Source organism: Fukomys damarensis, unplaced genomic scaffold (genome assembly GCF_012274545.1).
Source record: "Fukomys damarensis isolate Sample0158 unplaced genomic scaffold, DMR_v1.0_HiC HiC_scaffold_37, whole genome shotgun sequence".
Lineage (NCBI taxonomy): Eukaryota > Metazoa > Chordata > Mammalia > Rodentia > Bathyergidae > Fukomys > Fukomys damarensis.
In genome coordinates this window covers 34,683,793-34,700,033 of record NW_022900949.1, presented here as the reverse complement: position 1 = coordinate 34,700,033, position 16,241 = coordinate 34,683,793, and the positions used below count along the sequence as shown (strand labels likewise).

The 16,241-nt window shown below is 44.4% G+C and overlaps 1 protein-coding gene across 3 annotated transcripts in view; it reads right to left on the bottom strand.

Annotated features, from left to right (window-relative positions):
- Positions 1-1,118: 1,118 nt before the first annotated feature.
- Positions 1,119-16,241, bottom strand: part of Gpat3 (glycerol-3-phosphate acyltransferase 3) — a 48,937-nt gene continuing 33,814 nt past the window's right edge. For 2 of the 3 annotated variants that reach the window (XM_010617818.3, XM_033759459.1), the window contains 9 exons: positions 15,506-15,580; positions 14,815-14,904; positions 12,726-12,819; positions 9,585-9,700; positions 7,338-7,393; positions 6,672-6,757; positions 5,994-6,122; positions 5,286-5,365; positions 1,119-1,351 (listed from right to left, as the gene is read on the bottom strand). In XM_010617818.3, the coding sequence (XP_010616120.1) occupies positions 1,240-1,351; positions 5,286-5,365; positions 5,994-6,122; positions 6,672-6,757; positions 7,338-7,393; positions 9,585-9,700; positions 12,726-12,819; positions 14,815-14,904; positions 15,506-15,580 (838 nt within the window). In that variant the 3' untranslated portion in view covers positions 1,119-1,239. The remainder of the gene's footprint in view (positions 1,352-5,285; positions 5,366-5,993; positions 6,123-6,671; positions 6,758-7,337; positions 7,394-9,584; positions 9,701-12,725; positions 12,820-14,814; positions 14,905-15,505; positions 15,581-16,241) is intronic. The other variant, XM_019206628.2, reaches the window with a different exon arrangement.

The following is a 16,241-nucleotide window of genomic DNA, read 5'->3' as shown; positions in this document are numbered from 1 at the left end:
ATCTGTTTGTCATAAGGAGGAATTTAACTCAAAACCTGAAGGAGGTGGAGGGGACGGAAAATGATGCACCACACATTTAAAAATATAAAATTTTTTATTTCCATGGTGAGACAGCTCACACCCTCACATAGCTGCTGCTGCGTTGTGCCTGCCACCAACACTGCTACTGCTGTTTCAGCTGGGGAAGCTTCTTTTCCCCTTTTAAAAAAAATTAAGGCTCAGTTTCCAAAAGGTAATTATACCACTTATTTTTCTGCTGAAGAGACTTGGAAAGTTTAAGAATAAACCAGGAAGGGACTGGAGGGTGTAGGGCAACATTACAGACTTCCCTCATTCGTACCTAAAACAACCAATGACATTTTTTAAAAGATTCCTTCTATCTGAAAATACGTTTAGTTAGAAAAGCAAACACACTCAGAGACAGGAGGGTGTGCTCGGCATATGGACAAGAACAGCTAAGCTCTTTGTCACTACTGCGGCCAAAATGTGCTGTGAGTTCCCTACATGTAAACACACACACACTCATTTACACCACTCGTTTATCCTTCGGGAAAGCGTCTCAAATGGTATCTCTCCACCAACACATTAACAAATATTGATTTACATTTCCTTTCCACTTTCAGAGCAGGACACCACTCTTGCCCTTTCTCCTAAACCCACTGTCAGCCTCGCATGAGGACGCGATCTTGACAGCGACCTCACGTGGAGGTGAACCCCACCCACGAGCCAGTGAAGGGTGTGGGGAGTCGATGAGGAAAACAGAGGTTGGGTGTTTGAGAATTACTCTATCCACATGTTCCGAACACACTCCAGCAGCACTTTTTCCTGTGCAAACACTTCATTTAATCACCAGTGACGCTGTCCTTTCACAGAAGTCAGAATCTGTTCTAACTCAGCGAACTCCCTTACAGTCCCCGGGCTAATGCTAGAACAATGACAAAGGTCCAAAAGGGTGCCTGCAGGTTCTGCCTCTGGCATGAAGAGGTAGAGACAATCATTCTGTAGAAAACGTGAACAATAAAAACAAAACACTACACTCTGGAGGCTGAAGCAGGAGGATCGCCACGAGTTCGAGGCCAGCCTGGAATACATAGTGAGTGCAAGGCCAGTCTGAACTATATATCAAGACCCTGTCTCAAAAAAACAAACAAAAACACTAAAACAAAACAACACCCCCCACACCCAACCACTGCATTTCTAGGGGTAGCTGTAGGAAGCCAAGATCTTTCCAGGGCGCCGTCAGTCTGATTCCAAGTTGAGAGCACCATTGCCCACAATCATCTTGCTGTAATTCTTCTGCTGTTCCTCCCTAAAGGTGTCCTTCACTTTTGCTCTCTTCAGCCCACCATCCCTAGAAATAGAAAGGTCAATCTATCAGACACTCCCAGTAAGGATGCAAGAAAGGTCATGCTAACGTGTGCCACATAAGGGAACACTGGATTTGGAAGCAGGAAGACTCCGAGTTCAGTCTCCGAGCTACCACTCACCAAGTATTGGGCCGGGGACTTAGCTCAGCAGCCACACCTGCCTTGCAAGTTCAAGGTCCTGAGTTCGATCCCTGGCACCCTCCCCAAAAAAGAAAAGAATAGCATCTGTTGCCAGGCGTGGTGGCACAGGCCTGTAATCCCAGAACTCGGGAGGCTGAGGCAGGAGGATCACTGTGAGTTCAAGACCAGCCTGGGCTACATAGTGAGTTCCAGGTCAGTCTTGACTACATAGTGAGACCCTGTCTCAAAAAACAAACAAACAAACAAAAAAGGAATTGCATCTCCTCTATTCAGGTGGTTTTCAGAAGTTAGGGTTGATGTGTTTGTTCCACATTTGAATTTAAATAAGGATTATTAAAACCAGGATTTTGTTTCCCTATAATTTTCCCAAAGGAAAACAAAACATTGGTTTTTTTTTCATTTGCCTGTGTCTTACTGGAAAACCATAAAAAAATTTAAAAGATACACACAAGAAATAGTAATGCTACATCTGTGTGACCAAATTCCTTACCAATAAATAGAACCCCATGCTTAACAAGAATTATTTTTATTCAAAGCCCTAAATTTTGAGTAAACTCTTCCAAATTCCCAAACAGACTGAAGATACAACAAATTAAATCATGAGTAGCACTTGACTGGAAGTTAGCGCCCAAGAAGCAGCCTGTGTTCATTCAGAGCCTGAGGTCTTGGAACCCCGCCAAGGTGGTGCAAGGCAGACCTGTCTGGGTTCTAAGGATGCTGCGTGCCTCCCCGTCCTTGGCTACATGAAAAAATAAACTGAGGAGCTAATAAGATCCTGGGCTACTGGGGCCCCTTCTCCCTACGATTCAGTGTTTCCAATTTCAACCCCTAGCAGAGCATGGGCTGAAGGCTTGCTCACTACGTGCTGTGACTGTTTAATTTTAACCTAGTCAAGCACGAATGTTTACCCAGGGCTTTCAGATAGTGATAAATGATTTCAGGGTAGTGAAGTGGACGCAGCTTGAGAGCTCCATCCAGACGCCTGCCTGAGACCAGCGCAAGGTCAGGACGGGAGGGACAAACCCGAGACTCGGGCCCCTGGGTCCTCCACCTAAGAACAGACAACATTCCACAGATTTCTCAGGGGCCAGCTGTGGGAGGTTTCCATGGAATGAGAAACACTGCTGTGAGGTCCCCAGAATCGTGAAGAGAAGGCTCTTTATCCCAGTGAGCCACCTGGAACTGTTCATAGCACTTACATGAATTTGAAACAGCGAGAACTAAGATTGGGAAGCTGAGTATGGGATGTGATCTAGAAGTTCGGTGAACATCTAATGTTTTAAAAATTTATTACTGTGAAAGATACTGCCACCATTAGTCCCATGCAAAATACCACCACCAACACATCCCCACCAAAAACAAAAACCAAAAAACACTCATCGCATTTTCCTCATCACTTTCTAAAGCAGCTCTGGAGTCCTCTTTCCTGAGCATCGCACTGCACTGGCTGCCTCCATGTCCTAAATTGATTCAAAACATTTCCCTTTCAGGGCTGGGGATTTTGCTGCCTGCCTCAAAAGCACAGGGACCCAAGTTCAATCCCCAGTGCCCCCCAAAAACAAACAAACAAAACATATCCCTTTTATGGTTGTTTAGATCCGGTGGGTGAGGAGGATGCGGACACACTGCCATGTTTTTCCAAGCCAGCCCTCCCACTGGGTGGCACCGGCAGCACCACTCTCTGGGTTCCTAATCATTTCCTGCAAAGATACTCAGGAAGGAAGATTTCCACAACTGCTTCACAAAGTGGAAGAATGCGGGGATCAGCATGTTTGAATTAAGAGAGCAAATCCTGAGATTAATTGCAACGTGTCTTTTACTGTAATAGACTTTTTTTTTTTTTTTTGGTACCAAGGATCGAACTCGGGACCTTGTGCTTGAGAGGCAGGAAGCAGAAACACTCAGCCAACTCCCTGGCCCCCTAATACACTTTTAGATTTTTTAATTTTTATTTATTTATTCTTTTTGTACCAGGGATCAAACTCAGGCCTTTGTGCTTGCAGGCAGGTGGTGGAACCACTGAGCTACATCCCCGGCCCTTTTAAACTTTTTATTTTATTTATTTATTTATTTATGGTACCAGGTATTGAACTCAGGTCCTTGCACTTGTGAGGCAGGTGGCAGAACCACTGAGCTAAATCCCTGGCCCTAAACTTTTTAATATACAAACATTCACTGGATAGTTTGATCCCCTTGTGTCTAAGGTAAGCTACGGGGTGAAGTGTTTTACTGAGAGTCCCCCCGCCACTCATGCAGAAACTTTAAGGTGCGCCCTAGCCCTCTTCCAGAGGCTTTCACCCTCATCCCAGGTCCTACTTCCTGGCCCGCTGATTCGGTTAGGCAGCAACTCCTAGAAAATCACAATGGCTTCAAAAGAACGTTTCATGTAAAGTGCTTTTGAAATTCCAAAAAAGGAAGTGGAGATTTTATTGAACTTACAGGACTTGAAATATATGAAAAAATAAACTGAGGACCTAACAAGAGCCTGGGCTGCTGTGGCCCACTGGCTTCTAAGAACTTGATAAAATAAGGTCTACGTACATGCAAGGCTTCAATCTGCCATTACAGAGTAGGTAGAGGTGACCCTCACTGTCACAGAGGGACATTTTTAAAGCCCTCAAATTCCTGTGGTGAAGCTCTCACCCCTGGTCGATGCCGTTTGGAGAGGAGGCCTTTGGAAAGGAAGCAGGGTTACATGAGGTCATCAGGGCGGCCCTCACCCTGGGATTCGTGCCCTTAGAAGAAGAGACACTAGAGGTATCACTCCGTCTAAGGAAAGGTCGCCTGGGCCAGAGAAGGCAGCCTTTGCAAGGGGAGAACCCTCGCCGGCAACTGGCCATGCGGCGTCCTAATCTCAAACTTCCGGAACTGTGAGAAATAACAGCGCCGTTGCTTATGATACCTCGTCGATGGCATTTGTTATGGCATCTCAAGCTAGTATCTTCACCTACAGCCAAACTTCCTCCAACAAATAAAACAAATGAAAGTCATAGCTCTCACTGTTTTGTTTCCGTTATCTCAAGTGTTCTTTACTACAGTTATAATGTATTATAGTCATAGCTACAGTTGAATATGAACAAGCCTGTTAGTCCCTCGTCTCATCCCTAAAGCCACTCACTCTCCCTTTCTTCCTTCTGCAGTGTAAGAACCCTACACTTTAACTAAGAACACCGCCACACAGAACGAAGACTACATCCCCCAGAGTGCCTTGCAGTTGGGTGTTACTGTGCGAGTTCAGCACTAGCCAATGGACACGAGTGTGCGTCTAACGCCCAGTGTGTGCTCCTGTAGAGACGCTTGAGTTCTTGTTAAATTCCTTCCTGCTCCCCACTTGCTGTACACACTGGGCAGAGTCATGGCAGCCATTACAGACCATAAAGTAAAGGCACAGGGTGAGGATGAAGAGCACACTAGTGGGGCTGTTACACTGGCCTGGATGCTTCTTGTTTAAGGGAGAGATAAACGTCTCTGTTCCATTAAGTGTTTGTTATTTTGTATAAACCACTATCACTTTCAGCTTGGCCTATAGATAACTAGCACAATAAACAATATTTTGTTAACAGTAATTTATTTTTAAAAAAAGAATAGTATTCCCGCAGGGCGTGATGACACACGCCTTTAACCCCAGCACTCAGGAGGCTGAGACAGGAGGATCGCTGTAAGTTCGAGACCAGCCTGGGCTACATAGTGAGTTCCAGGTCAGTCTCAACTACATAGTGAGACCCTGTCTCAAACCCCCCCCAAAAAAAAGAATAGTATTCCCGAAAAATTTCTTACCAGGGAAGTTCAGTCAATCCTCCTTGTACAGCAATAGCAGACTTAACCCTATTTGCAAACTGGACAGCATCTTCTCCTTCCTGGTTGAATAAGAAATAATTATTCATCTCAGGGATATGGAATTTAAAAAAAACTTGAAATATTTCATCATCATTTATATTTGTTTTGAAATAAAGATTCAAATTTTAGACCAAATGCTTTCTCTTTTTGGCTTTTTGAGACAGGGTCTCACTGTAGTTGAGACTGACCTGGAACTCACTATGTAGCCCAGGCTGGTCTCTAACTCACAGCGATCCTCCTGCCTCAGCCTCCCGAGTGCTGGGATTACAGGCGTGAGGCACCATGCCCGGCTTCTAGTCCAAATGCTTTCTATTCTCAAACATAAGAAATATCATTTATCCTAACAAGAAAATGAACCGTTGAACTGATTTTTTTTTTAATCATATGCCTGTCTTCACTATGCTCTTTATTAGCCTGCTCGGGCACAAGGTTTATCTGTAGGTTTGATAAACCAAGAGCAATTGTGTAAGACTATGATGGAAAAGAGTCTCTCAATAAACGCCCTGATTTGAAGAGCAATGTATACATTATTTAGAAATACAAACTATCCGTCGAGAAAGCCGGAGGGCAGGATGTGAAGAAGGGGGAGGCCCAGGGATTCCAGCTTCAGGGTAACAGCCCAAAGCCCACGCAAGGTCCCGGGAATACCTCTCTGGTCATGGGTGGCATGTACCACACGTCACAGACGATGGCCCAGCTGGTCATCATGCGAAGCAGGTAGCTCACCATGTTGTATTTACTACTATTCCAAAAAGCGTCCCCAAACTGGGGGTTATACTGAGAAAAAGCAAAGAAAAAGACATCCTGGTCAGGTCCCACGGGCGGCTTCCTGCACAGTCAGGGTTCTTAAAGTAGCAGGACAGCCAGCTCTGTCAGACCCCAAAAGACGAAAGGCTTCGCTTCTCTGCTTTTCGACAGAATGGATCACAAAAAGTAAATGAGGCCAGCTAACTTCTAGGAGACAACTGCTTCTCTAAATAGAGCCTCCAAGCATTGCAATACGAGGGCGATTTATGCAACTAGTTAATATCCGTCTACATGGAACCGGAAGGCCAGTCCTGCCAAGGAGGGGCCGGAAGTGCTCTGCCTACAACTCCATTCTTACCACTGAATATCAACAACCCCTGGCATACGACCACCCACGACTTGAAGGACAAGGAAGAGAGGGGCGGAAGAGGGAGAATGAAAAAGCAAATGGGCAAACAGAGAGAACTGTGCAGCATCTGAGCAGAGCATGCAAGGGTCCCTCCTTCCTGCGGATCCCAAATTTGTAATTCCATCAAACATATCATCACCGATCCAGTGCCTTTTCAAAATCTGTTTCACCTTAATTGCAACAGGGTGTATGGTTCCTCCAATCTCAAAGCTTCCCTTTTTAAACATCATGACTGAAGTATTGTTGATGCAGGTCCCTGAAGGGGGACAGAAGGAGGGGATTTAGCTCAGTGGTTCCAGCGCCTGCCTCGCAAGGGCAAGGCCCCGAGTTTGATCCCAAAGAACAGAAATAACTTTTATGTAAAATGGAAAAATGAACTACCGTTTTACAAATTATCTCTTGCTCAAGGAGCAATTCAATAATCCTAAGTTTAATAACAAACTACACTCTATGGAAACAACTCTGTCAAAACAGATGTCAATTCCAATATATTTAAAACACAACCTTTAAAAAGCCACAGACAATACCTTTCTAAATTCATCACTCAAAAATGACTTAAAATCAAAAAGGTATCATGTTGCCTCGCAACTGGAAGATCCTGAGTTCGATCTCTGGTACCAACAACAACAACAAAAAAGGTACCATTGACTTCCATCAAATCTCAAGAGAGAACAGGAAATGAATTGCTCAAAGCAGATTCCAACTGCCCTGTCCCATTCCTACGGGACAGGAGAGACCTAGACCAAGAAGGCCAGTCCACAGCCACTCCGCTCCACTCGCTTTCAATGATTCACTGTTTGTGCTACCTCACGGTGGGCAGTAGTCTCCATTCTTACCTTCAGGGAAGATTAATATGGGTAATTTTTTCTTATCGGCAATATGTTCTTTTAGTCTGTGAAGAAAAATGCATCCAAATTATATTTTTCCAACAAAAGAGAGACTGGAGCCCCTTTTCATATTCCTTATACTCAACGAGCACAAATATAACTGCAAAGCAATAAGGAGCGAAGCAGTGAGAGATTGAGTGAGGAAAATAAACTCAAGTTGTCCCTTTTCTTTAAAGGAAAGACAGGGGCTGGGGATTTGGCTCAGTGGTTCAGCCACCTGCCTCGCAAACGCAAGGGCCCGAGTTCGATCCCCGGTACCAAAAAAAAAAAATGAGATCTGCACCCTTCCAATTGCTCTAATTTGAAAGTGACTTTCAGTGTCTTCAGCTTTTTCTTACAAAGCGTCCTAGTCACCCAAGTGACCTGAGCTCCGGCCCAACACACATGAGCTTTCTGTCGCTTGCCACGTGCCTGTACAGTACTTCCTCATCTGAGGAGCGGAGCACTGAATGTTGCACCTGTCTGCAATCTTGCCAGTGAGCACAAAACTGAACTGACGAAGGATGAACTGCCCAGGAAACACACCAGAGGGCTCAGGAAGAAACTTTTCTTCAGGGCCAGTGAGATAGGACATGAGGCGTGGCTTAGACTGTCTGGGAAGAGAGGCGTGGAGGGATCCCAGGATCTATACAACACAACCTCTTTAGGACTCAGTATGTAGAACTTCTTGTGGGTTCCCACAAGATGTGGACAGCATAGAGACCAGGCAGACATCACAAGGGAGATACTATCAGAACCTTCACGGTAGCCTGTCCTGTGTCTTAACAGTCCTAGGGTGTACTTTTATTGCTTTTCTCTTTTCCTCACTTGTTGGGCCCAAGTTGGCTCTGCAGAGCCAGGCTCTCACTCACCTCCACTTTCCAAACAAACTTCGGGCAACGTTCTTGGCTTATCTCATTCAATTCTTCATTCAAGGTGAGAAGGACTTGGAATATGTTTAATTGGCAAGACTTTTCCAAAGGAAGCTACCTGATAACACGAGGGCTCTTTGCAGCTCGACCCAACTGCAACTCACTGTTTGTCGGAAGTTGCTAAAGTAAGAGATGGCAGCTGCCAGAGTACCCACTTCTAAGTGATCTCAAGAGAGAGAACAGACAGCAACCTGAAGCAGATTTCAACAAGTGCTTTTCTGGGAGCTGAGGCAAGAGGATCTCGAGTCTGAGCCCCTTAGTGAGACCCTGTCTCAAAATTTAAAAAAAGCTAGGAATGTAGCTCAGTCCAAAGGCCCTGAGTTCATTTCCCACTATGCAAAAATAAAAAATAAAACAAGTAAATAAATAAAATAGCCTGGGCCACCATGTATTTACAGAAGCAATGACCAGAGTGCCTCCAGTTAAAGGTCTCAAGGAAAAGGCGGTTTTCTCTCTTTTTCTCGAGGAAAAAGTTCCTTGAAGAGGAGCTCGCCTCCTCCGAAGCCCTTGATGTTCCTCCTCCTCCCTGACCATAGAAATCTGCTGTAGCGCAGGTGTGGGTTCCCCACAGGCCAGGCGTCAGAGGCTTGCTGCTAGCCGATGACAGCACTCCTGAGACACAGTAGAACCTCAGGAGGTGTGGGGCCGACTGGAAGGAAGTTCAGCCACTGGAGGTGGCTCTTGAGAGTCTTATTGAAAGCCTGGGTCCCCTGCTCTCCTGCTTCCTGGCTCCCACAAAGTGAACGGGCTTCCCGCCATCATGCACTGTGCCAAGCAACCTCCTGAACTGCACTAGACGTGGACTGAGACCTTTGAAACCAGGAGCCAGGAGGGGAAGCCCCTTCTTTATTAAGCGGATCGTCTCCAGTATTTTGTCACAGTGACAGAGAGCTGACTGACACAAAATCATGAGCTCTAGCTACAGCTGGACTTCAATGTCAGTGATGATTCAGCGGAACTTAATCAAACATCTATTTGTTCAGCAAAAGAGTTATCAATTATTCAGCCTCCAACATACAACTTTGAGAGTCCACTGCTGAACTACACCTAAACCACAGCAAAGCAGACCTATATGCCTTCTAATCTCCTCGAGTATCCCGACGTGAGTACAGAACTCTTTAAAATCTTGCTGAGTGACTCATCAGAAAAAAAAAAATCTAACTACAACTAGAGCTCCGTATGCTCCAGTTTTACTATGTAGCAGGGCCCTGCCCACTCTGGCCAGAGGCCCAGATGTATCAGCTTCCACGCTAGCTCAATGAATAGCTGGTAATCTCAGTCCTACCTCTTTGTAACCAGGTGCCGATCCTTCATTTCTGAGCGCTCAAACCAGACGTGAGGACACGCCTTGACCATGGCTCTCTGAATAATCCCCATCAGTCCGCCATGAACCTGGCCAACCTAGAAGAACCAGGAGAAAAAGAGAAAAATGCAAAGACACAGCAATCTAGAAAGGCCTTTTTAAAAAAGTAACAGTTTAAAAAAAGAGTAATAGCTGGGCGTGGTGGCGCACGCCTGTAATCCCAGCACTTGGGAGGCTGAGGCAGGGATCACGGTGTTTAAAAAAAGAGTAATAGCTGGGCGGTGTGGCGCACGCCTGTAATCCCAGCACTTGGGAGGCTGAGGCAGGAGGATCACGGTGAGTTTGAGACCAGCCTGGGCTACACAGTGAGTTCCGGGTCAGTCTCAACTACATAATGAGACCCTGTCTTAAAAACAAAAACAAAAAAAAACACTATACTGAAGTGCCATTTCCAACCCATCACATTCACAGCTATTTATCGGCTTGACAATACACCCAGATTCAAGGCTGCCAGAGACAGGCCCTTTCACACACCACTTGGGGAAAAGGAGAGGTTCGTAATACCAGTGAAAGGAAAGGGGAAACATCTATCAAGGCCACAAGTGCATCTGTCCCTCGTTTCAACAATCTCCCTTCTGAGGATCTACCCTGAAGATAAACCTTCGGCAAAGTACATGAAATATACACACACACACACCCACAAGATTAATAACAGCTCTACTTATCACTGTAAAATATTAGAGACTATGTAAATGGACAAATCAGGGAAGTGGGCGGATAAGGTACACACTACAATGTAATGTTATACAGCAAGATTTGCCTCTGGGGCTGAGAAAGAGTGACTCACACAAGAGGGTAGGTAAAAAAGGCCAAAAAACAAATAAGGATGTTACCTCGGAGGTAAGACTAAAGGGGAAGTAACACATGTGCATTTGCTTATTTCTATGAAAAGAAATATGGAAAGGATAATCCCAACCTCTGAAGTTGGGAACCTACAAGAACAAAAAGGAACAGGGTAGACTGGACAGGGGAGCGGCTTTTCAATGAATATACTTTTTTTGATTTGGAAGCAAGTGAATCATTTACATATTCAAAAAGTTAAAACCACAAGGATGGCAATAAACTAAAAGTGAGCAGAAATGAACCCAACTGTGTCTCAAATGAACATAAGAGCAAGTTGAAGAAAGAGGGGAAAATCCAAGAAACTTACAAGCACTGCGTATGACCACACACCATCTTGGATAGGACAGCAAAAACTACAGAACACTGAACTTGGGTGTTTGTTTGTTTTAGGGCTTTGTACTAAGCTACATCCCATCCCCTTTCTATTTTTCATTTTAAGACAATCTCATTAGTCACTAAGTTGCCCACATGAGGCTTAAACTTATAATCCTCCTGCTTCAGCCTCCAGGCTGCTGAGATTATAGGTGTGCACCACCTTGTCTGACTTCCTTTTGATTTTTAAATATTACAGGCAAAGCAACTCTGAAACAATTTATTTTTGTTTTGTTTTTGGTACCACGGATCAAACTCAGGTCCTTGTACTTGCGAGGCAGGCGCTGGAAGCACTGAGCTAAATCCCCTGCCCCTGAAACAATGTAGATGTATTACAAGATTGAGAAAATGAGTATATTGAGGCCAGGGATTTGGCTCAGTGGTTCTGCCGCCTGCCTCACAAGCACAAGAGCCCAAGTTTGATCTCCGGTACAAAAAGAAAAAAAAAAAAGAAAGAAAGAAAATGAGCACATTGGTATCATTGGGAAATGGGCTTTTCATTGTGAAAAAAAAATAAGATACACACTGATTCAGGGAAACAAAGAAAGTGCCCTACTAACTGGATATGTTGGTATAATTCAGATCTCCAATATAAACATTAAACATACATATATGAATAATACAAACACTTTACACACAGTTGCATGCAGAGAGAAAGAAAGAGAACACAAGCCATAAAGAAAATGAGGCGATAAACAGGGAAGAGTGAAGGGAGGGCAGGGGTATGGGGAAAAAACAAGAACCAAGGCATATCCTGTAGAGGGACAAGATCCCAGTGATAAATGCAACTATTGTTTTGCTTTAAATGTACCAATAAACTTAAGTGGGGGGGATGAGGCAACACATTACTAACAGGTGAGTGCGCAAAATGGGGTATGGATCTCCCAAGAAATACTGTCCTTATTACAGCTTGAAAACATTTCTAAATTTTAAAAATAAAGGTCATCAGAGCAGACTGCCAATACTGCAGAGTTCCGGGGAAATAAAACTCATGTGTTGTCCCCGAAGCCCACCAACATGAGAAAAGGAGAAGACCCCCAGGACCCTGCCCAACCCTTCACCCTCGGACCCAAGTGGGACACAGAGCCACTGTGCAGGAAAGGACACTGTCCGTTATTGTCCAGAATTCACCCGGCGCTTACAGGAGACGAGGGAAAGCTTGACAGGTTTGTCAGAGTGAGGGCCAGGGATTTAGCTCAGTGCTTCCATCGCCTGCCTCACAAGCACAAGGTCCTGAGTTCGATCCCCGGTACCAACAAACAAATATGTCAGAGCGATAAAAAGCACAAACTTGAAAAAGGCCAGAACGCGGTCCCTGCTTGGGAGGTTTGCTTTTACTGTAGGCTTTAGGGTTTGTTGGTTTTGTTCGCTTTTCTTCACTTCTGAGGCTGTTACTGCGGCATCAGTATCTGCCTTTCGTGCCAAAGCCTCATAAAGAGCCTGATTTTTTTCACTGTATCTTTCTCCCCAAAGGACGAGAGAATACTCGGCGGGGTAGCGGATCTGGGTCACTTCTAAGGAGAAAAGGCTCTAATCTTGCAACATGTAATTAAATATCAGCAGGGATTTTAAAAGCAAAATTGGATTCAACTTTACAAAGCACCATCAATTCCAGTGTGTCTACATCTCCGTAAATTAATTTTTCACTGCCTTAAATATAATGGCAATTTTCTGTTCTTTTTTTCCTTTCCCTACTTGCTTCTCGTGTACAAATATTACATAACTCACATGGCTACAACAGTATAACGTAAATTTCTAAATAAAACTTTCTGAGTAGTTAAAATACGTTAAAATGTGAGCAATTCATAAAACACATAATTGCTCAAACTACTGATGAGCCATTCTTACCATTGCGTAGCATCCATCCGTGGTCAAGATCAAAACATCGATCGGGGACGTGTGGTTGGCGACGCATATGCCCCCTTTCCGGGGCCGGTACTGCCTGTGATCAGGAACAGTGACAAAACAAAACCTTGGTCAAGAGCCCCGGGACAGTAGAATAGTTTGCCCATCTCTGCCCTGAGCTAAACCAGAACCTGACACCAATAAAGCAAAACAGCTTTGTTTGGGCCCACACAGCGAAGCGGGCCAAGTCTGTGACAGCCTGGCCATATTCTCCGTGAAGCCAGAAGCACTTCCCCAGTAGGTTATGAACTCCTCCATCCCCACAAAGTGCTTTCTCCACACACTGCCAGATCTCCTTCTACTGCACCTTAGGACTCAGTCCAACAGCAAAACCATGACTTAAAATTTTTAAGGGTCTTTTTATGTTGTTAACACATGATGAAGCCAAATGATTTCCCGTCTACAAATGAGACAGAAAGACCAGCAAAAAAAGAGCTATTTTTTCTAGAACTTTTTTCTTGTTTTGCTTTTTGTTTTGTTTTGTTTTTCTCATTGAGTTTATTGGCACATTTTAGGTATACAGTACAGTTACATTCATCATTGGGCTCTTGGACCTATACATGACAGGTCTTGGTTCTCTTTTTTTTTCCCCCCATACTCTTTGCTTTTTTTGAGACAGGGTCTCACTATGTAGTGCAGGCTGACCTTGAACTCACTGTGTAGCCCCACATGGCCTCGAACTCATGGTGATCTTCCTGCCTCAGCCTCCCAAGTACTGAAATTACAGGCATGTGTCATCATGCTTGGCTTCCTAGAACTTTTTAAACAATGGTATTTTTTAAAATAACATAAAATTGAATCAACAGAAAAGTAAGTCACGCCGGGTCCAGTGGTACACAACTATAATCCCAGCACTGGGGAAGCTGACACAGGAGGATTACAGCAAGCCCAAGGCCAGCCTGAGAGAGACCCTGTCTCAAAAAAATCAAAAACTAAACAAAACAAAAGTCAACCAAAAGAAACTAAAATCAGTTTCACAGCTAATAGAGTCTTTCCTTAACTACCTGTATTCTTTCTATTCCAGGGTGAGAAAAGTAGAATGTAGCACTCTACCGATCTGTTTTGGAATCTTAGAAGTGGCAAGGGTAAAATCAGAAAGCTGACCCCAGACTCTCCACAGTGCAGGGTCCCGAACTTCCTTTTCAAATCAGGCAGCTGCAAACCTGATTTTGCACCCACTCACTGGGTGACCCCACACAACTGCCAGGCAACTGTCAGTGCAGGCTGACAAAGAGACATCACCAAACTCTATCTCAAAATACCCAAAAGCAGGGCAGCGACACCTCAGTGCTCCAGTTCAATTCATTCCATTCCAAACCTGTGTCTGAACACAGAAAAGTCAAAGAACGGAATGTGTTCTTCCCCTAAGAAATCATGGAAAACCAAATAGTTGGTTCCGAGGCTCAAAATTACACTTACAAATCCATTTTTCTAGGACTTTAACAAATTGATTTCACGGTTTTCAGTTTTCCTCTTAGCTTTACTGCTGGTATCACTAACTTTCTTTGGTGCTACAGTTATGGCATCTCACACGGGAGAAAAAAAAAGCAGCACAATGAGGACAGGTTAACACATTAACTCAGGCATGTGCGTTGTCAGGGGAGAGTGGCCCTTAGCCGGAAGGTCACACCTTTGTATCCACAAGAGGCCACGCATGACTCACAGGTATTTTCAGATCAGATTACCAGTTCAACTGTCCACCAAAGTTGCAGACACCAGGCAGTTTTTTTTCAACTTTGCTTTTCAAGTAGTGCAAAGTTTGACTTTTTTTTTTTTTTTTTTTGAGACAGGGTCTCACTATGCAGTTGAGACTGACCTGGAACTCACTGTGGAGACCAGGCTGAATTTACAATGATGCTCCGGCCTCAGCCTCGGGAGTGCTGGGATTACAGGCCTGGGCCACCAAGCCTGGTAATATATTTTTAAAAGTAAGGATAAAAACAGGGGAAGTACTGAGATCACCTCAAGACTCTGAGTCAAAGGGTTCCCCCAGAAAGAGGAAAGCAGGGCAGGCAGGGCCCCAGGCACTCACTTGTTATGGTAATGAATGGTGCCCGAGAGGGACCGCACGCAGATCCGACAGCAAGTCAGGTGCACCACTTCGCTCAGCCAGCTCTTGAGGCTGCCAGAGAAAGAACCCGCTTTACTGTGCAGCTCTGGCCCTGCCTGTGAGACAGTACAATCGAAGCCCGGTGTGCTCAGTCACAAACAGCATCCTGTGTTGTGTTCTACTGAGCAAGCACAGCTCGATTCCTGGTCTCCCCAACTCGCGAGGTATTACATGGCAAACACTCGCCAAGGGCACTGGACGGGCCTCAGGGAAGCGGCCCCCTCTGCTGCTACTTCACGGCACATCCTGACCAACCTGAGCTCGCGACCTCAGCCTACTGAGCCTGCCGATACATAAGGCTATTTCTTTTCTTTGGATTCCTGCGTCCATTTATCCTTTCTTTATCCCCCCTCTTCATTTCTCTTTTGAAAATACTTCTTGCGATTTTTATGAAAGTATGATGGAAAAGCAAAGACTATGAAAGTGAAGTCAACAATTTTAATAAGTGGGTTAAGGCCATACATTTAATATGGTATCTAGAAAATACTCCTTTATGAAAGAGAGATTTAATGCAATACGTAGGAATGAAGGCAAATGTAAAAACCAAATAAATATTCTCTCTGCTAGGAAAAAGGACGTCCTACTTATGGGTGGACAGAGAGAGCCATTTCACCTGCTGTCTGGCAGCTGCCCAACCAAGGTCGTCCCTATAACCAGCAGACTGATCCCAATGAAAGCAAGGGTAACCCTGAAAAAGAAAAAAATAAAGTCATGAAAAAATTTCTTGACCAGGATAGAAATAACCTAAAGCGTTCTAGATAATTAAAGTGTAGATAAGTTGCAGAATATCCAACTTATGAAATATAATACAGCTATTAAAAGCTTTGGTAAATTCATAGATTTCTTTTTTTTCCATCTTTTCTTTTAATTGAATTTATTGGTACATTCGTATGCTTTTTGTTTTTGTTTTTGAGACAAGGTCTCGCTATGTAGTTCAGGCTGGCCTTGAACTTCCTGTATAGCCCAGGCTGGCCTCCAAATTGTGGCAATCCTCCTGCCTCAGCCTCCCAAGTGCTGGGATTATAGGTATGTACCACCCTACTCAGCTAGCACAATCTTTTTCATAATGCCCACTTTGTAACATTTGCTTCTATTCCAAATCATTCACCAAGCATTTCCTCATGCTAAAGACTATGTACTAAAGAGCAGGAGCCTCCCTTCTACATTTTCTCTTCGTTCTTGGATGCTTCATTGCTGGATTCTGTTAAATCTGTTGTTCGTTTGCACTAATCTTTCTGTCACTTGACTCTTTGGTGAGCGTTAGTTTACTGAAATGAGCTAAGACAATCAACCTCCTGAGGGCAGCTAACCAAGGACAAGTACAGGACACTCCAGCTCTGTGCTGCTGC